The sequence below is a fragment of the Podarcis raffonei genome, chromosome 15, assembly GCF_027172205.1.
Source record: "Podarcis raffonei isolate rPodRaf1 chromosome 15, rPodRaf1.pri, whole genome shotgun sequence".
NCBI lineage: Eukaryota > Metazoa > Chordata > Lepidosauria > Squamata > Lacertidae > Podarcis > Podarcis raffonei.
The window spans coordinates 41,730,595-41,756,733 of NC_070616.1; the positions used below are offsets into that span (position 1 = coordinate 41,730,595).

At 44.5% G+C, this 26,139-nt stretch overlaps 1 protein-coding gene and 1 long non-coding RNA gene across 4 annotated transcripts in view; one reads left to right on the top strand and one right to left on the bottom strand.

Annotated features, from left to right (window-relative positions):
* Positions 1-5,021: 5,021 nt before the first annotated feature.
* NEFM (neurofilament medium chain) lies at positions 5,022-15,741 on the bottom strand. Its single transcript, XM_053366508.1, has 3 exons — positions 14,661-15,741; positions 9,748-9,872; positions 5,022-7,193 (listed from the first exon to the last, which is right to left on the bottom strand). Exons 1-3 carry the CDS (start codon positions 15,735-15,737, stop codon positions 5,588-5,590), a joined length of 2,808 nt encoding a protein of 935 aa, XP_053222483.1. The 5' UTR covers positions 15,738-15,741; the 3' UTR covers positions 5,022-5,587.
* A 210-nt stretch (positions 15,742-15,951) lies between these two features.
* The window catches only part of LOC128402425 (uncharacterized), a 28,249-nt gene continuing 18,061 nt past the window's right edge, over positions 15,952-26,139 (top strand). The window contains exons 1-2 of one of the 3 annotated variants that reach the window (XR_008327685.1): positions 15,952-16,084; positions 18,953-19,058. This is a non-coding gene — a long non-coding RNA (uncharacterized LOC128402425). Of the gene's footprint in view, positions 16,085-18,952; positions 19,059-24,978; positions 25,076-26,139 lie in introns of those variants that run through there. The other 2 variants (XR_008327687.1, XR_008327686.1) reach the window with 2 other exon arrangements.

A 26,139-nucleotide genomic window follows, 5' to 3' on the forward strand; every position in this document is an offset into this window, starting at 1 on the left:
AGCTCAATTAAAGGGGGCTTGTTTTTGTTGGAGCCTTGCAGCCAGAGCAGAAATAGGTATCCTTTTACCCAGCGAGGACCCCTTTAGTAGGTTTTCCAAATTGTGGAGATATTTTCTAGGGGCAGACTAGTTTTTCCAGGGCAACAGAAAGCAATGCACTCTGCTCATGTGTAGCGATGCCCTTATTTGTAGAATTACTTCACGCCCGTTGAGGCTTAGCCTTTGCATTAAATCATATTCCATGACTGATTTTTATTATATCCAGGCACTGCCTTCATCCCCAGACAGTTCAAATACTAAGGAATACTTTGTGGGGGGAGACAGGGCACAATTAAGGGTGTGTATAACCTTGGACTAAGTGGCCTTGCAGGAAAATTTCCGCAAAATGATAAATTCTGTTGAAACAAAGTGGCTCTTTAGTGTAACAATTGACATCTTTTTCTGGTTGTGAAATGTCAGGGCTCTTTGGGTAGTCATGGCATGATGTCTTCATCTCTATCTCAGTGATGGCTGGTGTCCGTTGGGACTGATGGGATGGAAAGCAGGGAGCCCAACAGCAGGTAGCGTCAGAGACAATGACAGGCAGAGCCTGACTCATTCTAGGTTTGTCCCCATCCTCATCCCTGCTGAGTTCCACAAGGGCAACACTGAGACTAAGGAGGAGGAGGAAGCTGACAGCAAGAGCCACCCCATAACTGGTCGTAAGTAAAAAGGCAGGCAGGCAGGGGTTGGCTGAGGGCAAATTGAGGTTGGTGGGGCAGTGCCCCACTAGCCCTAAAGGACCACCCTCCATCGGTAGATCTGATCTATATCTATGCATCTGCCTTAAATTCTCCCCCACAATTAAACAGAATCTGCACAGGCTTTGTGAAGGATTAACAATCTTCTGAGGGTTTCTGAATCAATTATTCCCGTCAGAAGTTTACACTGTGTTTAACACACACACAGAGAGAGAGCGGGGGGAGAGAAGCATTAGTGCAGATTGGACAAAAGAGAAAATGCTTGCACTTCTCTGTATGATGTTATATGTCAGCAGATGAAACCTCATGGCAAAATGAAATATTCATCAGAATTAAACTCTCCTATTTATAAATATTTTGAAATGGCAACTCCACTGGGCATTTTAGATGCATAAATGTATTTGGGGGAAACACTCAAATTGGCTTGTTCTGCACATTCACACACTTCAGCTGTAGATAAAAAAGTACTAATGCTGAATCTACAAAAGGATGCTGGAGATACAGCTTAGACCCATGGATGGAAAGGGAGGGTCTCCACATGCAGAAGAATATGCAAGACCTTGTTCCCTGGAATTCAATGACAGATCTTGATAACCAAGATCCAGCATAGCATAATGGCTAAATCAGGGATGGGTAACTTGTCCTCCAGAAGTCTCCAGCTCCCATCATTCCTGACCACTGGGCATGCTGTCTGTGGCTCATGAGACTTGACATCCAGCTATATATTTGGAGACCACAGGCCTAGGTAGAGGACTTATACCATAGAGACCCTGGCAGTGAATACAAATCCTGCCCAGCCACAAAGCCAACTGGGTAACTTGGGGCCCTTAGCAATTTAGTCCTTTGTGCTTGTATGCATGAGTGGGAGAGAAGGATAGACACACACGCACACACACACACACACATTCATATTTACTTCCATGCATAGACCAAATACATGGCAGAGGAGGAGGACCATGTCTGAAGGCCCTTTGTTCAACAACCAGCCTCCCTGCCTTCCTTACCAGCTGTGTGTTAGGTGCTATGTGTACAACTGTATGCACATAAGCAGCTGTTACCAAAGTTGCACTGGACATACAGATGTATGGAGCAGGCAGGCAATATCAGGGGCAGATCCAGTATGTATGGTCTCCTCCACAGGTATAGCCTTCATGAGAGCAAGATCAAGAGTGAGTGCAAAAGAGACCCTTCACTGTATTGAAGAAGTTGCACAATGGACAGGTCTTCTTAATGGAGGTAGAAATGTAACCCAGAGAGTGGCTGTTTTTGCATTCACATCTATGAAAGCTAGAGTTTGGGGCATTAAATTGCCTGCAGACAGATAGCAAATTGGGATGATGTGGTTTTACATTTATTTATTTCCTCTTTAAATTGAGATAACTGACTGCATAATAGTGTGGAGTTTGGTAGTTTCTTTTGCAGAACCATATACTTCATAAGGGGTATGTATCTTGTCTTCAGGTGCTCTGCAGCCTTTTGATTCCAATGTATGGAAGCAGCACATAAATGTATGAGGGTGTGGGGGGGGCAACTTAGATCAGAATCTACTGAAAAAGATGTGTAGTAGATCAGCAAGGATTTCTAATAGTTAATCGTGTACAATTAATCATTTTTTTAAAAAAAAATCAAAATATTATGCTTATCTCTCAACTTCAGTATTAAAGGTAAAGGGACCCCTGACCATTAGATCCAGTCGTGACCGACTCTGGGGTTGTGGCTCTCATCTCACTTTATTGGCTGAGGGAGCCAGCATACAGGTCATGTGGCCAGCATAACTAAGTCGCTTTTGGCGAACCAGAGCAGCACACGGAAACGCCATTTACCTTCCCGCTGAAGCGGTACCTATTTATCTACTTGCACTTTGACGTGCTTTCAAACTGCTAGGTTGGCAGGAGCAGGGACTGAGCAATGGGAGCTCACCCCGTCGCGGGGATTCGAAATGCCGACCTTCTGATTGGCAAGCCCTAGGCTCTGTGGTTTATCCCACAGCGCCACCCGCGTCCCTCACCTGTAAAAGATCAATATCAATTGATTAACCAAGTTTTCTCAGCATGGGTGGTCTGTTTTCAAGTTTTGTATTAGATGTGATTTGTGTTTATGTTTGTGGATATATGCAGGTTAATCAGTGAATGACTTATGGGCTGCTACCAGTAACTGGCTCCATACGCTGAGGCATCGTTTTGCTTCCGATTGTGACCGATGGACATCAAGCAGTCCTGAAATCTGCCTACCTCTGTTCTAGAACCTCTTCAGCCTTGGGCTGCAGCTTTACTCCCAGTCTGAATTAGGGATCTACTTGCAGAGCACAGTCTTATGGGTTGTATCACATGCTAATACTGCTCAAAGTTGACCCACTGAAGTAAAAATACATGACTAACAGGGGCACTCATTTCAATCGGTCTACAGTGGTACCTTGAGTTACAAACGCCTCAGGTTACAAATACTTCATGTTACAAGCTCCGCTAACCTGGAAGAGTTACCTCGAGTTGAGAACTTTGCCCCAGGATGAGAACAGAAATCGTGTGCCAGTGGCGCAGTGGCAGCAAGAGGCCCCATTGGTGAAAGCACACCTCTAGTTAAGAACAGCTTCAGGTTAAGAACGGACCTCCGGAACGAATCAAGTTCATAACTAGAGGTACCACTGTATTCTGAGTAGAACTTAGTGGGCATGTTTGCTGAGAAGCAATTCCCACTGTCTTTGCTGTGGGTAAACATGCATAGGATTGTAACCTAACTTTGGGCAGGGTCCATAAAAACAGACAATTGCTCCATCTAGCTCAGTATCGCCTACTCTGGCTGGCAGAAGCTTTCCAAGAGTCCACACAAGCATCTTTCCCAGCCCTAGCTGGGGACAACAGGGACTAAACCTGAGGCCTTCTACATGCATGGTTGAAAAGCAGTTGCTGTATAACTGAGCTATGGTTCTTCCCAGTGGTAGATCTCATTATTTGCCTGCAGAATGTTTGAGGGTCATTATTATCTCCATTTAAAGTGTCATGTATTGAGTGATGGAGAAAAACTCGGGCTGAAGCCCTAGAGCTTGGGTAGGCAAACTAAGGCCTGGGGGCCAGATCCGGCCTGCAGACGGTCTGGGAATCAGTGTATTTTTACATGAGTAGACTGTGTCCTTTTATTTAAAACGCATCTCTGGATTATTTGTGAGGCATAGGAATTTGTTCATATTTCCCCCCCAAAATATAGTCCGGCCCCCCACAAGGTCTGAGGGACAGTGGACCAGCCCCCTGCTGGAAAAGTTTGCTTACCCCTGCCCTAGAGAACTGCTGCAAATGGGATGGAGAATTTTGAGAGGCCAGTTGCACACAGCTTCACCTTAGAATGATTTCCCTTTATGTAGAAAGTTTAAAACCACTGAAGTAGAACGAGCAGTTAACTTTTAAACCATTGATGTCAAAATCGAGATCAGGAGCTGTCCAGGGCTGTAATTCTAAGCACATTTCCCTGGAAAGGAAATTCCAGGGCATACTCACAGAAACAAGTTCTTAAGCTTATCTGGATGCCAGCCAACATTAGCAGACAAAGGACTATTATGAAATCCCCCTTAGGCTTCATGGACTCTTCTCACAGAAGGTAAAACAAGGAAACTCATCAGTGATTCATAGTCCTTAGGAATTGTGTTCAAAGCTTGCATTATGTTGTCTATATTTCATTGTTGACTTTGTTCCATTCCTTCTGAATTACAGATTCCGAGCTGGCTCACTCATGTGTGCCCAGTGGGAACTCATGTGATAATTGGACTGAGTGTGCCCTTGCAGGCCTAACACCAGAGGTCACCATGACATGGTTGTATGAAACTCAATACTTTCTGGAATCAAAGGGTCAGAAGTGGAAGTTGGAAAACAGCACAGGAATTGTTACCTTATCCTGTGTCACATTGTACTAGGTGACCAATGCAGAATAAAGTCATTTACTTGATCTCCTATCAACTTGCACTGTTTGCAGCTGCAACAAAGGCAATCCAAATGAGGATCTTGAACCAAATGCCAGTGGTTTGCAAAGCTGACTCATTAGTTTGAGCATGCAAGGTTTAATGTAATTTTGATTGCATTTTAAATAGAGTGCATATTTATCCTGGTTTATGTCTCTGCTATAAGGCATTTTACTATATTTGCAATAGCCTATGGCTACAAGCAATAATGTTTATTAGATTTTAATGCAGCCCAGCATATACCTTCTAACAGAAGCATGTTCCTAGTTTGCTGCAAAGACTGAATAATTTATAAAACTGTGGAGCTATATGAGAAATCCAGGCAAAGCCAGGCACATTTCCAATATGACCTTTATTGAGCACAAATTGCTGTGACTGCTTACATCAAACAACAAAAGGTTGCATACTGTGCATGTCAAGGTAGGTTCTCCCATGAACAAAAGTCCATCTTAATTGCACCAGTGAGGTAAACATAATGATTAAATAGCTTAAGGCTAGGAGAGTTCTGGGTATGATTAATATTATTATTACTCATTCATTCGTTTGTTATTGTTTGTTTGTATTTGGCTCAGTTGATTCTTTGCATAATACATCTTAAGACGTTCCTCAGAAGCGTCCCATCAGCAGCTTAGGAAATTCAGCAACTTCCTCTGTAAGAATAACAGCTCATGCATTTTTTAAAAATTCTCTAATTTCTGCAGAGGGAGCACATTGGGCTTGCATGCATTCCCCCTGACATCCCTGGGTATTGCACAAAAATAAAATCAGAAATGAAAGAGTGGATCTGGAGACTCCACGAGAGAACCCGTTCTGCTTCGAAGCCGTCACTTACATGCATTTTGCAGCTGTCATATGGCTTAACCTTTTGCACCGACCCAAGAAGGGGGAGAAAATGATTATTTTAGTCACTCTCCTTAACTTCTTTCAATACGGCATGTGAAGAAGTGACCTTCTCTACCTTCTTAGTGGACACCAACTTCTCTGCAACCGTCCCCTCATGCTCTTCTGTCTTCTTGGTGACAGTCACAGACTTTGTGATGTATGTGGTCGTCCCATCATCCCCTTCACTAGTGAATTTCTCAACTTTTTTGGTTACCATGACTTTCTCTTCACTCTTCCCTTTCTTCTCCTCTTCCTCAGAGGGGCTTATGTCTAGGCCATTGGTCACCACCCCTTTGTCTTCCTCCTCTACTTGCTTTGCCTTGGAGTCTTCTTTTTCTTCACTCTTCTCTTCAACCTCTCCATTCACTGCTATGTCTTCTTTGGTGGACTCTTTTGATGCTTTCTCACTTGTTTCTGTCTTCTCTTCTTTGGAATCCTTCTCTGTACCGACTTTTGCTGCCTTAGTGACTGAGATGGTCTCTTCCACTTCCTTCACAGGGGACCCTGCCTTTTCTGGAGATGAAGCTTTTTCTGGAGTCCCAGCTTTTTCTGGAGTCCCTGTTTTTTCTGGAGAGGCTGCTTTCTCTGGAGTCCCTGCTTTTTCTGGAGAGGCTGCTTTCTCCGGAGTCCCTGCTTTCTCTGGAGAGGCTGCTTTCTCCGGAGTCCCTGCTTTTTCTGGAGATGCTGCTTTCTCCGGAGTCCCTGCTTTTTCTGGAGAGGCTTTCTCCGGAGTCCCTGCTTTTTCTGGAGTTGCTGGTTTTTCAGGAGACCCTTTTTCTGGAGTCCCTGCTTTCTCTGGAGTTGCTGGTTTTTCAGGAGACCCTTTCTCAGGTGTCCCAGCTTTCTCTGGAGATGCTTTCTCTGGTGTCCCTGCTTTCTCAGGAGAACCTGCCTTTGCTGGGGAGGTGGACTTCTCCTCTTCTTCACCTTCCTGCTCCTCCTCCTTTTGCTCTTCACTTTCAGCTTCTTTATCATCCTCTGCTTCTTCTCCTGCAGGAGATTTAGGCGGAGATGCTTTGGTCTTTTCTACTTTCTCTGGTGCAATGGTTTCTTCCACCTCTTCACCTTCTTCCTCTGCTTCTTTTTCTTCCTTGCTTTCAGCTCCAGCTTCTCCCTCCCCTGCTTCTTCCTCCTCCTCTGCTTCTTCCTCACCCTCTTCCTTTTCACTCTTTTCTTCTTCTTTTTCAGAGCCTCCTTCTTCTGCCTCATCAGACTTTGCACCTTCATCTTCCTCACCGCCCTCCTCCTCACCCTCCTCTTCTCCTTCTCCTTCTTCTTCAGCTTCTGGAGCTGCTGCTTCAACTCTGGCCTCTTCCTTGGCGATAATTTCTTCCTCTACAGCTTCCTCCTCCTCTTCCTGTTCTTCTGGTGCTGTTCCAGCAGCCAGTTCTTCAGCCATAGCTGCAAGGGCCTCATCCAGTTCAGACTTCTCATCCTCAACTTTTGTCTCTTCAATAATTTCTTCTACAAATTTGTGCTGGACCTTTAGCTTTGGAGGTTCAACTTTGGATTTTTGTATTTTGGAAGATGATATTGTTACTGAAGGTTGCCTATGTGTAAATGTTGGACCAGTGATGCTTCCAGAGAAGGCACTGAATCTTGTTTCTTCACCCTCAAGAAGTTTCCTAGGGAAAGAAGAGGGAGGAATTAACATCCATCTCTAACATTTCAAGATGATTTTTTGAATGAACAAGCACCTCTGTAAGTAGCTATGATAGATTTTAAAAACTATTTTGAGTAACTGCAAATTGCTTCTAGCTTGTTAAACTATCAAATAGCATCCCACACCCTGCAAACCTGTCAGCCCATCTTCTCCTTCTAACTAAATTGCTGACATAAATGGAAAAGGTACCAACACAAAACCCAGATAAGGGATGGGGAACCTGCGGTTATCAAATGGTATTGAACTACAGCTCCTATCATCCTTGGCCATTGGCTATGCTTACTGGAGCTTATGGGAGTTGTGGTTCAGAAACATCTGGAGAGTCAAAGGTTCCCCAACCCTGACCTAGAGGAATGGGGAGAAAATACATTGTATTTGGGGGAAATTGCAGACTTTCATTTAGGAGAAAATGCCCCTTTCATATTGGGCCTTCTTTAGGGGCCTATCAATGCATCTGTAACATCATCAACTGCCACACGAATACTCTCTCTCCTCTCAGACCAATCGCCTGCCTAGCAGCTAAGGGACAAGACTAGCAAATTTGGAAGGAAAGCATCAATGTGAACAATGATCAGCTAAGCTTCTTCATACACATTCCATCATTAGATGGACATTTTTCTAGCTATGCATAACTTGTAGAGCATTGTCCACAAATAGTGCTCTCTTTCTAAGATTCTACGATTGCCTACTGAGGGATAAATATTTGTGCTGCTTTTTAAAGGGCCATTGCATATAAGATTACAAATTCTCTATATTTACTTCAAAGGGTTGTTCACATACATGGGACATGATACTGCCAAATTTAAGCTCCATTAATTTCAATGAGAGAAATTTAACGATGGGCTTAACTTTCATATTTCATTGATTTCAGTGAGTGAGTGCTTAAAGTTTATCTTATATATATATATTTCAGTATATAACCTAAGGACGAATTAATACTGCCTTTAGATAGCTGCTTTCTGTCCTGTGGACAACTAGTGCGCGTGCGCGCGCACACACACACACACACACACGTTCCTGGACAGTGAAACAAAGGAAAAACAACAACAGAAAAAATTCAAGTGAGTGTTTAAATCTCAGGACTAATATTTACTTTGTTTGAACGTATTGTTCCCCCCCCCTAGCATTATTTAAATCCAGGACTGCACATAGCAATAAAATATTTGTAAGAGATATGGGCAAGTATAGAAGAACTATACTCCGTCAATCTAAATTGTGTTGTTTCAATATTTAGCATTTTTGCATATCAATATTAAATCTGAAGTGTCCTCTGGGGAAGGAACATAGCTCAGTGGTAGAACATCCACCTTGTATGCAGAAGGTCCCGGGTTCAATCTCCAGGTAGGGCTGGGAGAGGACCCTGCCTGGAACCCTGGAGAGCCTCTGCCAGTCAGTGCAGACAGTACTGAGTTAGATGGTCTGATGGTTTGACAGCTTTCTATGTCCCTATGAACACAGCATTCTGCTTCCAAATCTATGCAGTGTTCTGGATGAGGAGTACTATTGTGGCTGTGATGCAGCTAGCCAGTGCAGACAATTCTAGGCTAATGGACCATTGCTTTGAACATAAGGCAGTTTCCTATGTTCCGAATTTTGCTTCTTGGTAAATGTATGAAACAATATATGCAGGCCAAGGCATCTCATGATTTCAGGAAGTAGAATTTGGATGAGAAAGGCAGGAAGTTGTCACTGATTGCTTATTATACTTTTACTGTGGATCAGGGTTGGATGACACTTGCATAGTCTACCAACTAAAATGTACAGGGACAACAATGTCCCTGCAATGATTTTATTGGTAGTCATTTCTAGTCTGCTAATCTCCCACTGAAAAAGATTTGTACTTTAGCATTTCCTTTTGGAGTATTTCATAATCTTAAATTATCTCTCTCTTCGCCATGTTACAAAAGCAATGCAAATATGATGGTGTATTAAGAAATTAGAAATTAAATGGAAAATTATAATGGATAGGGAAAGCTTTGCATTTTCAGCTTAATTTCACATTCTTGCTTGTATTATTGACTGTAAATTTTAAGGGGGGAAATGCTGAAGAAGAAAAGGATAAAGGACCCCTCACCTCCATGGCAGCACCCCAGTTATGGAATCTTCTCCATGAAAAGGTGTGTCCAGTACCCATACCATAGTCTTATCAGCACCAGGTGAAGACCAGGTTTTTTTGTTTTTTGTTTGGCATTAAGTGGTTTGTTTATTTATCACCACCATTACTAACCATAATAATCACCATCAATTCCCCTATCAATTTGTCCACTGATCTTTGGTATGTTACCCTGCTAACGTCTTTTCTGCTGAAACTCTACAGCACAAAGCAGAACGTTATTGCCCAGGTTTCAAATTGTGCTAAGAATCTGGCAAAATGCCTTGCTTATTTGTCAACAATGCCTTGTGGGATTCAAAGATTAGCCCTGTGGGATTTTGTTGTTGTTGCTGCTGCTACTGGAACTAAAAACATCTGCAGTGCAATTCCTAAATCAGCCACGTCGGCATTCTGTTCACTATACCTGTATGCGGCAATTTCAATATCAAGAGCCATCTTGACATTGAGGAGATCCTGGTATTCCCTCAAATGACGAGCCATCTCCCATTTTGTGCCTCTCAATTCATTTTCCAGTTGTTGAATCGTATCCTGCAACCAAGACACAGGCAGTTATTTAGGATAGTTACAAGCAAAATGTAAATAGGAGTGCAGTGGTGAATAAAGCACTTTATTTATTTATTAAACTATATATCTACTGCTATTCAGAAAGAAATATTAGAGCAGTTCACAATAAGAATACATAAAGCCATACAGTGTGTGTGTGTGTGTGTGTGTGTGTGAGAGAGAGAGAGAGAGAGAGAGAGAGAGAGAGAGAGAGAGAAACTGTTATAGAAGAGTATTTTCTTAATTACCAGCATATACCTGACAGCATACAAAAGTTTTCAATATTTATGAGGAGGACATGGATGGAAGAGTGATTGAACTGTGAGAGATGGGATAAGTGAAGCTTGAATTGGGCTCCTCAACTCCTGAAGAAGTGGCCTAGGTTGTGAGGGTCTCTATCTCCTCAACTTGACCAGCCAATACTAGATGAGATCCAATGACCTAAATATCTCTTTTCTTACAGCAATAAAAAGCTCATAGGTTGTGAGCCCCCAGAAAACTAAGTCCCAGAGACCACTGGTCTGGGAAGGATGGTAGTAAATTGCTATTCTTGTGTGAAATACTGAGAGGAACCTTATGGGATTACTGAACTTTGTGGGATTACTGAAAAGTTGATGAAAATTCTCCCCCTCAATCTCCATATCAACCATTCCTATAAAGTAATCAAAACTAGAAATGTCTATGCTGTGAGAAATTCTGTTTTGGATTAACTTCTAAGAGAGAAATCTGGAGCAAAGACCTGAAGGACAACAGTAGCCTATTCTTGCTTACAATCTGAAAACCAGAAGCACATTCTACACAACATCAATATTTCAGTTTGCTATTGTTATCATTTATTTAAGATTGCCTCTTAAAATTACTAGGTAAAAATTGGAACCTGGTTAAGACAATATACTTAAATGTAAGTCAGTTTTGGAAATTGGACTTCATCAATTTGTATTTCTCTATTTTGCTTCACCAAGCTGTGAATCACACTGACCTATGAGAAGAAAAAATTGATTTCCCAAATTGCTGTAGTTCCCACAAAAAACATGCAATCCTTGTGCTTCAAAATGCAACTTCTGTATTATGGAAATTAGCTCCAAAGTTAGTGGTAGGAACACTGCAGCCTAGCAGCCTACTCTAGTGTTCTTTACTCTCCACACCTTTGTTAAACAGAACAATATAATTATTTAAAAGTTTAGGTAAAATTGTGTATTTGTTAAGGCTGTGTAGAAATGGCAACTTGAAATTCTTCACTTTATTTGTGGGATGAGAAATGGTGAGGGCAGGCAGTTCTCTCAATTTCTCTAGAGGAAGAATAAAAGATCACAACAATTTATTAGGGCTGGGGCTCACCATTAGGACAGTTTATTTATTAATTTTCAGGGCAATAAATAAGTAAATTAAAGGATGGTGTTCAAGTAGAGAAAATTATGTCAAGTGATCTTTTTCTAGTGGAGAAATGAGAAAAAGTAAACTCTCAAAAGTTTTCTCAATAAAAAAATCATTTGAGAAATTTGGGCTCAGCTCCAATATTTGAGGCCAGCAGCAAAATATAGTAATTTACTTTAGCCTAACTATGCAATTGATTTTTAAAAGCTCAGAGTCTAAATCCATTGAGTTAACTAGATCTGCAGCAATCTGATGCCAAAACGCTTACGTGGGTCGATTGCTCTAGATACTACTCTACTTAAAAAGCAATATCAATAGGAAAATTGATGGGAAATGTTGCCAGTATTTGTCTCTTAAGACTAAAACGGCACATCACTAGCTCACTTCTAAGCCTATTGACTTTAGCAAGCAGTAAGGTTGCTTATGTGAGAAACTGTTCTATTCCCCTTGTGGTGGAAGTTCCTGCAGCCCTCCTACAAAGTCACTTCTAGGGGTCTGAAGCAGTTTTTCAGGGTGTTTCTCGGGTCTGCAGCTGGAGAGGGGAGAACCTCATGCAACCCCCTCCCTTGTATGGGTGGAGAAGGGTTCCTTTGACTCAGGCATGGGTGGCAATGGCTGTTTCCATCCAAACAATTGCATTAGAATGAAATCCAATGGAGTTCAGTGCAGTTTTGTCGCACCAAAAGCATTATTTTTTACGGATGAGGGATGTGCAGCCTAAGGTCATATTTTCTACAACATTTTTCATAGCAATAAGTATTTGGTGGATAAATGGTTAAATATCTGGAAACAAAAACCACTCTGTTGTCTTGGGATAATACCCTTGAGCGGTCTCATCAAATTCAATGTTGGTTTCAAGTTTGCACTGCAAGATACATTTTTGCTATGTTATTTACATATCTAAATCCTATACTGAACAAAAAGCACATTGCAATCAAATGGATAAGTCACCAGAGCTTTTGCTATATGTGGAGCATTAGAAATAGGCTGAGATAAAAGGCAGTACAAGCTCGCTTTCATGTTTGGACTTTGATCACATTATGCAATTCTGCATTGCCTCATTCTGCACCATAAAAATAAGGTTTACTTGGTCTGTTTATTGATGTGCTTTTTCCCTAACTATTTTTATTTTAGAGGGATTCAAGTATTTTTCAGATGCTCTGTCCAATGTCATTCTGCAGTGCGCAAGTTCCTTTATCAGTGGAAATCTTTGAGGGCTGCCTCTTGCACTGGAAGGGTGGTTTTATGACTTCCCTGGTGCCATCAAGTTCTGCATTGCAGAAGTTTGGGGTGCACTTGGCAGAGAGATCCATCTCAGATTGCTTTTTGTTGCTTGCTCATCTTATTTTTATCCATAGTCACCTCCATGGCAGTTAATTCAATGCAAGCACTGGTCCTCACTGCAATCATGTTAGCCAAAGCCACTTTAAGCTTTGTGATTTGCCCAGGTGGGGGCAATGGAATTGTGTTCACATATAGTCTATAGAGTATAGAATTCAAGCTCAGAATCCATCTTCCTATCCCAAAGCAGGCACTCTGGGATTTGCCTTTTGCACTGATCAGCTCTATCAGAAAATCTGCTCAGCACTTTTAGCTTCTGCATTGCTGAAGTTCAGTAGACACTGATGCAGGATGGTGGCTGCAGTGGTGCTTGCATTTTGCAGCAAATATAACCTTTAATTATCGGCATACAAAACACAGCACCCCACTGCTGTGTGAGCCTTCTCTAAATTTTATGATGAATCATTCTGCAAAAGTCCATCCTGATTCCCACAGATTCCCCATGCTATGAGAAAAGGTTCCTTGTCAAATAATGATTATTAATAAAAATAAATACCAATAAAACATTATTTCAAATACATTGGGTTTTTGTTGCAGAAGTTATGTGAGCCTGGTTTGATTTTACACAATGCTGTTGATCAGAATTCCTATTCTTTATTGAATTTCTTCATACACACTTTATTGTGAGTTGCAGTTTATTTAAATGTTCAGAAATGCTAATACTGTAATAATAACAGCCAGCAGTTCTTCCCGTGGTAGTTCTGCAGTGCATCAGTTATGGGATGTTCTGCATCAGGGATGCTTATGATTGGTGAATGGAGTTCCAGAGCTATCACAAGAACTTCCAAAGTGACACTTCTTTCAGGCTAAGTTTAGCATCCTTCATTCCAAAGTCATTCTTGCCTTAGGGCACAATACTTTCCTACACTCCTAGAAAACGCTTTGTTTTATTTTTTACCAGAGAGCTGTTTGGAAGTGGATGATTCCATCCTGCATGGAAGCAAGTAGGACCCCTCCTTTCTCATTTGGGGAGCTGCATTTTGTATGGGACTAGGCAGGCAGAATCTTTCCCCACTCTGCTCTGCCATTTAGAGGAGTGGAGCTTAGAGCAAATTGTGGGATGGCTCCCCCCCCATCCCTTCCTCTTCTCGGAGTTGCACTTTGCTGTCAAGAAAAAACACTTATTATCCACTTTAAAAAAACAAAACCAAAATAAATATTTCCATTATGTATTTTGTAGCATCATTTCCCCATCCCAACTAACACAAATTCGCCAGTGCAATCAAGGTATCCCTTAGGACTGAAGTACACAGGAAGCTGCCTTATGCTGAGTCAGACCACTGGATTCATCTTGCTTAGCACTGTCTCACTGACTAGGGGTGACACTCCAGGGTTTGAAACAAGGGGGCATTCCCACCCTGGAGATTGAAGATGAGGCAAAGGTGAAGCTTTATCCCTGAGCTATGGCCCTCCCCCTTTGGTAAAAGACAAGAAGCTGAAGAACATTTCCTGGCCCTTCCATTCATTTTGCATAGAGTCAGTTGGGATGCCCCCATGGGGTATTTTGCCCCCCTAACATGAAGCTTGCCCCCTAACATGAATCCTGGCTACGTCCATGGATCCCCCACTCTCTGAAATCTGCTTCATTTTGAGGGTGTGGTTTGGCTCAGATGTTAAAAGACTCCCCTTTTCACTTTCAATGGCACGTATTGGGGCACAGAAGGGTCAAATCACATTTCACATTTCTGAAAGAGCAATGAGTATTTTTTCACATCAAGGTGCCGATCATGAATGCCTTTCCCCGAAGTTATCGATTCCAATGGAGTTAAGTTTTGAGCAAGTCTTATTTTGAAGCTCAGTTTTTGCTTCAGTTGGAATTTCCTTGGAAAGTGCCCTTCCTTCAAGTAACTGCAGGGATCCTGCAGCTGGGAGGGGCGGGGTAGAGCTACTTACGGGCGGGGGGGCTTGCCCCGCCCCTTGAGGCGCACCGTCTCCTGACCGCCCCCATTGCATTTTGCATGGAAACAAATGTAGGCAGCCGCAGATGGCAGGTGGAGAGCATCACTGCCCCCTCCCCAAGCCACGCCCACCACCAGACCCCCCCCTCCCCGCGCCTACCTGGTAGGTGGAAAGATCGTGGTTATGGCGCTCCTCGATGTCGGTGAGTTGGCGCTCCAGGGACTCCTTGGTGCCGCGGACGGATTCGAGCTCGATGCTCTTAGCCTGGAGCTGCCGTCGGTACTCGGAGATCTCCTCCTTGGCCGAGCGGATGGCTTCCTTGTTCTGCTCGGCGGCCTCGGTGAGCTTGGCGTAGCGGCACTTGAACCACTCCTCGGCCTGGACCATGTTCTGGTCGGAGTGGCACTCGAGCTGGGAGCGGATCTCCTTCAGGGCGGACGACAGGTCTGTCTTCAGGTAGTCCTTGCGCTCGACGGTGACGTGCGAGGCCTGGATCTGGGCTAGGAGGTCGGCCACCTCCTCCTCGTGGTTGCCGCGGAGGAAAGCCACTTCGTCCTGCAAGGACTGCACCTTCTTGTCCAGCTCGACCTTGACCATGGACGACTCCTCGATGTCCTTGCGCAGAGCGCGGATGATGGCCTCGGTGTCGTCCCGGAGGCGCGCCTCGTCCTCGAAGCGTTCCTTGAGGCGCTGGATGTCCTCCTCCAGGTGCTCCGAGTCGAGCTGCAGCGCCGCCTTCTCGTGGTTGACTTGCTCGAGGGCGCAGCGCAGCTCCCGCAGCTCCTGCTCGAAGGCGTCGCCCAGCTGAGAGCGGCCCGCCTGCTTCTGCCGCAGCGCCGCGATCTCGTTCTCCAGCTCCTTGTTCTGCTGCTCCAGCGAGTGCACTTTCTCGATGTAGCCGGCGAAGCGGTCGTTGAGGCCCTGCAGCTGCTCCTTCTCGTTGGAGCGGCTCAGCTTCAGCTCGCCGCTGCCTCCGCCGCCGCCGCCGCCGTTGAAGAGCGACGACTGGCTCAGCTCCAGGCTCTCGGAAGAGCTCAGCACCGTCGAGCCGTAGGAAGCCCGCGCCGCGCCCAGGTTGCGCTTGTAGGACGAAGAGACGGTGCTGGGGGAGCTCCGCGACCAGGACTGGGACCTGAAGCCGCTGGAAGGCGACATGCTGGCCCGGCTGAAGGTGGTCCGGCTGTCGGCCACCCGCCGGTAAGACGGGTTGCTTAGAGGCTCCAGCGTGTAGCTCATCTTGGAAGACTTGGTGAGAGGCGCTCGGCGCTGAGTTCAGGGCAGCGGGGACTCGGCAGAAGGCAGCGCCTTATATACCGGAGACGCACGTTGCCTCTGAAGGGGACATGCCGGCCGGTATGAGGTAGCGAGGAGAGGCGTGGCCAAGGGACAGAAGCCCCGCCCTTTGAGAGTAAGCCACACCCTTTCCTTCAGATTCTCCCCTGGAAAGAGGCACCCGAATGCCAGACTGTCCTTTCATAAACTCCTTCCTTCCTTGGCTACTTCCCCCCTCCACACCCCACTGCGCGCCTTCTGAACGGAATTTGAACGTTCACTTACGGTTCTGGTGCACTTTTTTCTGCGAGGTGAGTCTCACAATGTTCAGTGGGGCTTAAGTGTGCATATAGGAGTGCAATGGTGCACATTCTCCCCCACCCCATGGCAACCCGCTCCTCACCCACATTTCTACCTCCTTATTCTTGTTTCATCCAATCCTCCCCTCCCCCCCGTCTCCCCCCAAGTCCCCCCCCCTCATTTCCTGCCCCGGCTCCAGACGTCGCTGCAGCGGCCCCCTGTGGAGCAGTCACCCAACGAGCCGCCGCCTGGCCCACATCGGGCAGGGTGGTGACAGTGGCAGGGGGGCGGCGTGAGTGGCTACTGGATCCCTTTCTAGGAGATCCAGGCAAGCATCGTGCTCTGGGTTTGTGGGGGTGGGGCGATCTGCAGCGGTGGGTTTTCAGGTAAGGCGCGGGCGCGTGTCTTGTCTGTGTCAGTCATGGCGGCTTCAGCACCAAGGCCAGAGCCGCAGGGAAAAACGGGCCGTGGACGGCCTAAGGAGGAAGAGTTTCGCTGCTGAATAAACCTCCCCAGTACAGGCGTGCGTGTGTGTGTTTGGTGCCTGAATTTTTGCTTCTAAACTGACATAGCAAAGCTCGGCCGTTCTGCCGCTTTTCTGCAAAGATCTAAAAGTGGAGCTGATTCCCCATCTGCAATGCAGAGCGGCAGGAAGAGCCCCTTCCTAACCCTTTCGATTTCCCAGCAAAGAATTTCTCTTTCCTGAAAAACAAGCAAGACTTTTCTATTAAAATATGACAGAGCCTCATTAAAAAGAATCGCGGTAATCAAAGGATCTGTAGTTAAAGTACCTATCAAGGGCTTGACATTGAAAGGTCAGACAGCCCAGGGCGGTGGCTGATTGGGGCGGGAAGAGAGATTTAAAAGGAAGAGATGTCTAAAGTAGTTAAGAGCTGGGAAGGCTACCTTACAGTCCAGCCTTTAACCATTGTATGAGTGATATTGCATTCACTGAGTCTATCCTTTTTAAAATCGGCATTGTCACATTCTTAATAGCTGTCCCATCTGTCTATCTATCCTTCTATTCATTACACACCCGCAATGAGCTATTATTTTATATATTAAAAATACACATATTGTTTGCTGCAATAGACTTACATGGCAACTCCCATGTTTCATTTCTGAAACCTATGAGGCTCTTCACATCTGAAGAAAGTGAGTTTCCATGGAACTAAGTGGGATTTACTGTACTGAAGACATTCATAAAATTGGGCTGCACAGCTTGCAATTTCATTGCAGCAGCAGGTGCTCATCCCACACTCCACTTATTTCACAACGGCCCCACTGAGTCTAGTGGAACAACTCTAGAGTAAGTTGTTCATGAACTGGATCATTCCACACTCAGTGGAATTGGTGTGGCATGGTGTTTTTAAAACAAAACAAAACAAAACAAGCAGTTTAAAAATGGTGTTTTTTTTAAAAAAAAGAATTGAATAAGTGAGTGAGAATTCATTTCTAAACCGAGGGAAGACTTCTCTGTGTGTATCCCATGGCAAATGATGAAACACAGGCATGCCTGAAGGACTTTTTCTCAGAAGTAAGTCCTACTTCATGAAATGGAGCTCCTTCCATGTAGGTGTGGAGCCTCATTCAGACTTGTTTTACAGCTCTTGCCTTTGCAGAGTTCAGAACATGCATTCAGATTTCTAAGGAGGCACCTGCGAAATGATTCTAAGCTTGGCTAACTATAAGTCCTGTGTGTGTGTGTTTGTGAGAGATAGATAGAAAGAGAGGTTATTCTTGTATTCTTGTTTGTGTAAGAGAGGTTATTCATGGTGCCACTATTACCCAAAGTTGGAAGATCAACTTTGAAAGCCATCCGGAAGTCCACGCTGCTGCTGGCTCATTAATATGGTGTTGTCATAGAACTGCAGCACTGCAGTCAGCAGAGAAAGGAGACTGAAGCAGGCTTCTCTGGGACATTTGCAGAGTTGCATTTGCACAGACAGCTTGTTAGACGGACTCTTTTTAATATTCTTCCGACCATATGTCACCCAAAGGTGCCATTTTTATCACAGCTTGCATCCTGTGTATATTAAGACTGCAAACATGCTTGGGAACAAGCCCCATTGAAATAATGGGACTGACTCCTGAGTAGAGATGGGTAGGACTGTGCTGCTTGAATCATTGTAATACTGAGATATTTCCCAAGATTCTCAAAATGCTGAAGTGTGAAGCAATCTGCTTAGTTAGCACTGGGAAGAGAAGGGGTAGTAGATGAAGGCAGAAATCAATGTCTGAATGGTGCAGCAAAGCTTTTTAAAGTGCTAGTCCTAGTGGGGGATGGGGAAGGAAGACAGCATGTGGGCAGGATATAATTCTTTGGGCTGTACAAGAAGAAATTCACTTTACAGCAAAACCAATATTTACTCTTTGCAAGGCACACAACACTAGGCATTGTGAACATTTGCAATCCTGTTTCCATTGAATGCAGGAGGACTTCTGGGTGGGGGTGGGGGTGGGGGTAGGGGGGGGGAACTGGACATCTGCACATTTATTTAGGGGAAAGCATTCCTGAAGTCAGTAGCCTTCCTTCTAAATAAGCATGCTTGGGAGCATGGTGGTGGGAGGGGCTATAAGAATGTCAAACCATTTAAGGGAATGAAGAGACATAATGTGGCTTCTGCATGGAATTTACTTGGAAGTAAGTGACAAGGATTTCAGTGCAACTTCTGATGATGTGTTCTTGATCATGGTAGGCTAAACTGGCATGAATCCAAATAGTTCAGATTAGCTAGACTGTGAATGAGGCTCTTAAGTGTCTGCAAAGGCAAAATAATACCGGTATGTGCCAAGCTGGCTTAAGGTTATGTTCTATCTATCTATCTATCTATCATCTATCTATCTATCATCTATCTATCTATCTCTATCATCTCCAGTGCTATTTTTCTAGAAAAAGAGGTGCCAGAACTCACCATGAACCCCTCCCTTGTTCTCTAATAATGGCAATGGCACCCACCTGAGAGGGGGTGGAACTGAGTTCTGGTGAGTTCCATCTTTTAAAAAGCCCCATATATATCCAATATATCAAACAATTTGATACAATTTGAAAAGAAAAGAATAATCTTATACTTTGTAAGGAGGTTGGTTGTATCCCAGACTTGTCTTACACTGAAGTTAATGGACATAAGTTACTTAGGTTCATGGTTTTCAATGGTTCTTCTCTGAGTAGGACTTAGTTGGCTACAATCCAATGCTATGATGCAAGATGACACTGCAAAAAAGTACCTAAGCTGTAGCTTGATTTCACAACCAACTATTCCTTCCTTCCTTCCTTCCTTCCTTCCTTCCTTCCTTCCTTCTGATGTATGGATTACTTGTAAGTCCATCTAACACAATGAATGCTTACTCAGCTTGGCATATTTATTGAATTTTTAAAATTCTGAAAACTCTACTTGTCTAATGATTTCAGTGCAGTTATTTTCATAGCCCATACAATTCTTCTGATATTGTCATTATTTGAAAGGATCTGTGGCTGCTATTTCCAACCCACATTCTTCAGAGTGGTGTCATTAAAGGCAATAAGGTTGCTTCAGATTAAGTGAATTATAGCATACTGGAGAAATGAGTGTATATTTATGCAAAAATTTCTATATCTATTTCAGATATTTTTTAATGCAAGATTTTCATTTCCAATGATTTATTGCTCTTATAACATGAACTCCAGACCATAAATGTGTGGCTGGACAATATTACTTTCCAAATATTTTTATGAAGGTCATATGAAGGTTAAATAAATTGGTGGGCTGTTTGCAAAAACTTTTAAAGAAGCCAGTTCAGCTGCAACATCAGTGGCTGCAATTCTGCATTCAATTTGACTGCATATACCCAACTATCTTGCAGTTCAGGCACAACTTCTACTTAAGGCAAAATACACATATTTGGAAGATGACTGTTATTTTATTGGAACTGCTTACCATGCCTTCATAGGTTTTTAACCCTAAAGCTTATTTTTAAGAGGATCCCCTTCCCATCAAAAAACACAATTCCAAGCAGAAGAATCCCTTACATTCCAAAGCTCCCATCATTCCTGACAAAGCTGGATGGGGCTGATGGGAGCTGGAGTCCAGCAGCAGAGTCCAGGAGTTCAGGTCTACAGATCCCCCACCCCATTCCCACCTCTCTAAAATAAAGGTTTGCTTTGAAAAAGGTCAGCTATGCCGAGAAAATGGGTTGCATAGTTTTCATTCTGCTTCACCAACAAAACTTCTTAATGAGGAGGCAGTAGAAAACCAATGTCATTTTTATTGGCACTTGTTTAAGCTGAGAAAGAGGAAGGAAGAGAACATAATGCAGAGAAGTAACCTATGCTTTGCATACAGAAGTTCCCAAGTAAATCCCAAGCATCTGCAGTCAAAAGAACGCAGCAGGTGATGTGAAAGATCTCTTCCGGAGAACTTGGAGAGTCGCTACCAGTCAGAGCAGACAGTACTGACCAAATGGACAAATAGTCTGACCCAAGGGCTGGGCTGGTATCAGTGGTGGACTTGGTTGGGTCTCTTCCGAGGGCCCACACACCAGCAGGGCAGGGGTGAGAGACAGTGATAAGAGCCACTTGTGACCTGCTTGCTTCAACCACAAGCGCTTGTTCTGGCCACTACCGGCAAGCAAGCAGCTGGTAGCAACCATGATGAAGAGGAGGAGCAGGTGGTGGAAATGGTGATGAGAATATCTACCCTCAGCCAATCCCCCCACCTTCTCGCCTTCTTCCTTACAACCACTGCCTGTCCATCTTGTCCTTGTAGATCTTAGCAGGGAGGAAGGAGAGAAGACTAGAATTAGTTGGATCTGCCTGTCATTGGCTCTGGCTCTGCTTACTGTTGGCCCCTCAGCCTGTCCCACCAATATGCACCACCCACCACTGCCTGACAGCTGTGCTCCCATTTGAATTTCCCACAATGCCCTGATGCAACACTAAATGAGGGGCGTTGTGGAAATTTAAACCTAGCCACTCAGGGCAGGAGCTCCAGGGCAGGTGTGCTGGAGGCCTGGCAGCTGTCCAAGGATGCCACATGTCTGTTGAATGCATGTGATGGAGCCACCTTCCTGAAGCTAAGCCATTCTGGATCTGGTTGCTGCCTGGATTGGCTCCAGGATTATTCTTATGGTTCCACAATAGCAGGCATGGCCAACTCCCAAGAGACTACGATCCACTCACAGAGTTAAAGACTGGCAGTGATCTACCTGTTGGATGTGCCTGCACAATAGGGTCTGCCTATCACTTGCAACTGCAATTTATTTTTGTGCTATTCTCTGGCTAGAATATGACAGTTTTGCTGCCTCAAGTTTAGTGGAGAGGTGTCATTTGAAAACACCTGAAAATGTGCTTCTGCTGGTTTAGTTGCCTGCATGAGACAGGTGGTAATAGAATATCAAAATTGGACAGTACCTTTGAGGTCATCTAGTCCGACCCCTCACCCAGTGTTAGTACAACTACAGCATCCCTGATAAATCCCTGTCCATCCTCTGCTTAGGATACCTGCAGCAAAGGGGAGCCCACTGCTTTCTGAAGCAGTCTTTCTCAGTGTCAAACACCTCTTACCAACAAGATGCTTTCCTGAAAGTAGAGCTGTAATCTGTTTCCTTGCATTTTTTTACCCATTGTGTCTAATCCTGCCTAGTCCCTGCCATCTTCGTTGTGTCAGCCCTTCAGCTATTTGAAGACATTTTGCAGGTGAATTGCCACTTCTTGACTGTTCTCACCCTTCCCAGTGCTATGCCATTGGACAATGCCAATTTAATACTCTGGAAATTATTGCTGGAGCACCATAAGATCCTGTACTGGCACAACTCACTTCTTTGATGGGGCAGTGTTCTGCTAAAGGGCAGCTGTTCTTTATGTTTCAGCTTCCGGATAAGGTCCTGTTTCAAAGATCTTGTTCAGATGACAATACCTCACAAACGTTTCAAGGCTCTGATTGCAGTTTTCACAACAGGGAGGACTCTGGGAATGTTTATCCCTCCAGAGAAGTTACTCGATTCCAAGAGGATAATAACCACTGCAAGGGTCCAAAATCATAGGGACCCTCTTAATTATTTTTGTGCTATGTGGTTCTTTGTAAGACTTGATGAAATGTGCCCTTTGCACATTTTGTCTATTTTGTTGTAAACTTCTTCGCATTATCAATGTACTGTTGTAACAGTCACTTTGTTGTGGTTGCTCTATAGACCTGTGCCCTTGTATGTGATTTTTTTATTTTTATGATTTGGAGGTATTGAGCACACTTTTGGATGAAGGCTGCAGGTGTACATGTTATTCATGTACAACACTGATTTTAGTTGAAGGAGTGTTACTTTTAATGTAAATAAGTTTATAGGGAATTTCTAATTACGTCCACCTCTTGATGCTGATGAAGCGTATGTTGGTGTTGTTAATTTTGCTGTCTGATCTTTGACTGTAGCAAAGATTGATTGATATTCATGTACAGTAAGAATCAGTGTACAGCACACATAGCTAGCTTGCTTCTGAGCATAAAACATGGAATGAGTCTGCACAAAGCATATTAAAGCATAAGTTGCACAATAAGCCTAAAGACAGTCTAAGTACAGCCTAATTATCAGATATACCGTTTGCAGATATGTATACATACCAATGCAGCAATAAACATAAAGACTGTGGTGCAGCAATAGAACTGCTAGCACATTTGCAAAGCTAAGCAGGTTCAGGTATGGTTTCAAATTGGATGGGAGACTGTGTGATGAAATTCTGGTATTTTAGGGGATTGGAGTAGATGACCCTAGGGATCCCTTCCAACTCTGCAGTTCTATGATTCTGTGGTTCTAATAGGGCATAACTAAGCACTCCAGCTGGAGTGCCATGGTCCCACCAGTGTGGGACCAATCCCAACTCATTGGATGTCAGCAAAGCTGGCCTTTAGGAAGTCCAGTTCCTAGAACTGCCTTCTACAAAGCATATCAAGGCACGAAACAGCACAAGAGAGCACAATCCTAAAAAGATCAGCATAGATAAGCTTAAGAGCAAGACCCTACTGCTTTATGTCCCTTTCATCTCTTAGACAACAATGGACATGGCCCCTCAGTGCCTGAGCACAGCATCACTGTCAGCTCTGGGTCTTGCCTCTAAGTTCCTCATCTCAGTTTCAGGGGGCTCCTGGAAAAGCAAGACCCCTCACCTGGGTTGCACTATGCTTGGAAAACTTAGTATATTGCATACATGTGAGTTATATGTCATGACCTTATACCTTTCTGGGTGTCCTGGCTCCCCCTCGATGACAAATTCAAACTTGGGTGATTTCTATCCCCCCCTCAAAAAAACCTGAATGATTCTCAAGGTGGTTTACAAGCAAAGGCTTGACTTAATACAACCTCTTGCTCCCCAGATTTTTGCACAATGCAAAAGCTCCGATGGATAAGGACAGACTGGACTTCTCTTTGGTTTTGCCATCTGAGGGAAATGGGAAGCTGGGGCCAAGCATTTTTTTCTGGTGGGGAGGGGAGAACCAAGTTTCCCATAGCTGATCCTTCTCTGGCCAATGGTCTCCCCCTCTCCAAGGCTGGTCTTCTTCCTGATTTGATGTTCTTCCAGTGAAGGATGGTGGTGCTATACTTAATTATTCCTGGGATATTTGAAGCCTGGGTGTGAGCATAAACCATAGCAATTTCCATTACCTAGGTGACACAAAAGAAAAATTCATTACAAAAGGGCTAACAACAGCCATTGGCCACAAGAACCTCCAAGCACAAGTGCTGATGCTGAGGATGGGGTTGTATCCAACTCAGAGGAGACATGTTGACATTACTGGACCTACATGTCCATTAATTTCAATGGATTGTATCCAAACAGTGGCAGGGCTTCATGCTCTGGCACTGGGGGGCAGAGAGCAGGTAGGGGCGGGGCTGGCACGCATCCCGGGAGCATGGCACACCACCCGCAGGGTGTGGTGTGTGTCCTGGGGGGCGTGGCATGCCACCTGCAGGGGCGTGGTGCCAAGCACAGGTGGGGGGCAGCCACAATGGCATCCCACTGGGATCGTGCTGCCAGGGGCAGTGCGCTCCCCCCCACTCCTCTTCCTCCGTCAGTGTATCCAATGCAAGTTCTACCCAGAACAGACCTATTGAAGTTAATGGACATGACTCACTTAAGTTCAGTAATTACAATGGGTCTAATCATTGTAGAACTTAGTTGGATAAAAACTACCCTCACCCTCACAATCTTTTAAGGTACCTATTTTTTTCCTAAGTGCCATACAGATATTAAATTGTAAAACAATCCTTGCCCACAGGCTGACAATCTAATAAAAATAAAATAATGGGGAAGGGAAGAGGAAGTAAGCAGTGGAGCAGCTTCTCCTTTCTCTGACTGGTGATACATGGAGCCAGGATGGTCTCACGCTTTCCAAGCTGTTCTTCAGGTGAGGCAGGCAGTGCAGCCTCCCAGGGGTCCCATGTCTCTTCTCCTACAGCAGCGGCCAGAGAGAGTTAGCTTCCCATCAGCTCTGCAGTCCCAAAACCATTATTTTACAATGTAAGCATTGGAAGAAGATCCAGCATTCTAACAGGAAACAGTGTTTTCACCGGCCTCTTTGTCAGACTGCTTTTAAATATGGAGGTGATATGTGTGCCTCCTATGGCAGGGAAGGGAACCTCAAGCCTGAGAAGGCTCTTTTCAGGACTCACCCCAGCTCACACTCCATTTCCTAAGGCCACATCCTTCACAGGCCCTGCTCTTGAGTGTTTTTGCCTGGTTGGCATGTGTCCTTGAACTCTGATGAGGCCTCTTGCTTGTCTAGGTGGAGGACAGAGAGAAACCAGTCCACTGTACAGATGTAGAATTTACATCTATTGCTCCTCCCACTTTTGCCTCAGGCCCAGCCAGCACCATCAGGTGGCCTCCAGAACGCTGCCCAGAAGGAAGTGCAGCCCTCAGGCTGAAACTATCTCTGCAGTTACAAATCTAGAGTTTCTTTCCCTATCAATAATCCCAGGAGCAGCCAAGGGATGCGTCAGCAAGACAGCTTGCATCAAGCTTTTCAATGAACTAGGTATGTACTGCATAAAATTTCTAAGTTCAACATCTTAACTTACAAGTGTCTGTCTACAAGAAGAGTTGACTTCAGTGTTATTAGTCATTGGGGATGGGGGTATATTAAAAGCATGAAAACTGTCCATGGGGGAAGGCTTCTGGAGGCGGCGCCAACGGCAATGGCGGTCTCCTTCTAATCTGCAGGGAGAAGCTCCGCGGAAAGTGGGTCTGTCCGCTACGGCGAAGTGGAGACCCATTTGAAAATCACAGGCAGGAGAAGCCTGTGAACGTGGGAGTCGGCGGGCACCCTTAGCGCCCCCCGAATTTGCGAAGGAACCCCGCAAGGGGCTCCGGAGCGTAACGGGAGCTTGGTGCGGTGCTGAGAGTCAATTGCTCTTTCCGTGGGGTGAAGCCGCACAGCTGTTGCCGGAGAGCGCTGACGTTTCTCCTGTGACAATTCGGCTGCTAAACAACTACCCGTGAGTAGGTGAAGTTTAAGAAATTGGGACTAAAGGAAGAAAAAAGGGATTAATTTGGCACTGAAGTGGGAAAGTGTAAACAGGAAGTCCGCCTTCCGTTTCTGTACACAGATCAAAGCAAAGACGTTTTTAAGCTAAGACCTGGAGAGCGGTGCTTTTAAAGTTCTAAATTCGAACGTCAAAGTGAAAGAACTCCCCCCCCCCAGGTTAGTGGAGGGGGGGGGAAGAGGGAAAAGTGACTTTTTTTCTTCTGGGAAAAATAGAGACAATTATCTAACTCCTGGGAACGGACTGCCAGGTTCACTAGAACTGTTGCATTGAGAGTCGCACTATTTATAGACAATGTAACTTTTTAATGGTTAACTCTGCAAAGGAGATACTTGTTGAAGGTCTTCTCTGGACTTGAAACTGTTGCTTGTTTTTTTGAGGGGACTTAGGAAAGTTGGAAAAGATTCTTTATTGTAACTTTAATGACTGCTACAGTGTCCCCCTAGAGGAACATTGAAGCTGTACACCCAGCTGGGGGATTTTTCCACTCTGGACTTCGGGGATTTTCCACGGGAAGACTTGACCGTGGGACCGACTTTGATTCATAGACAAAAGT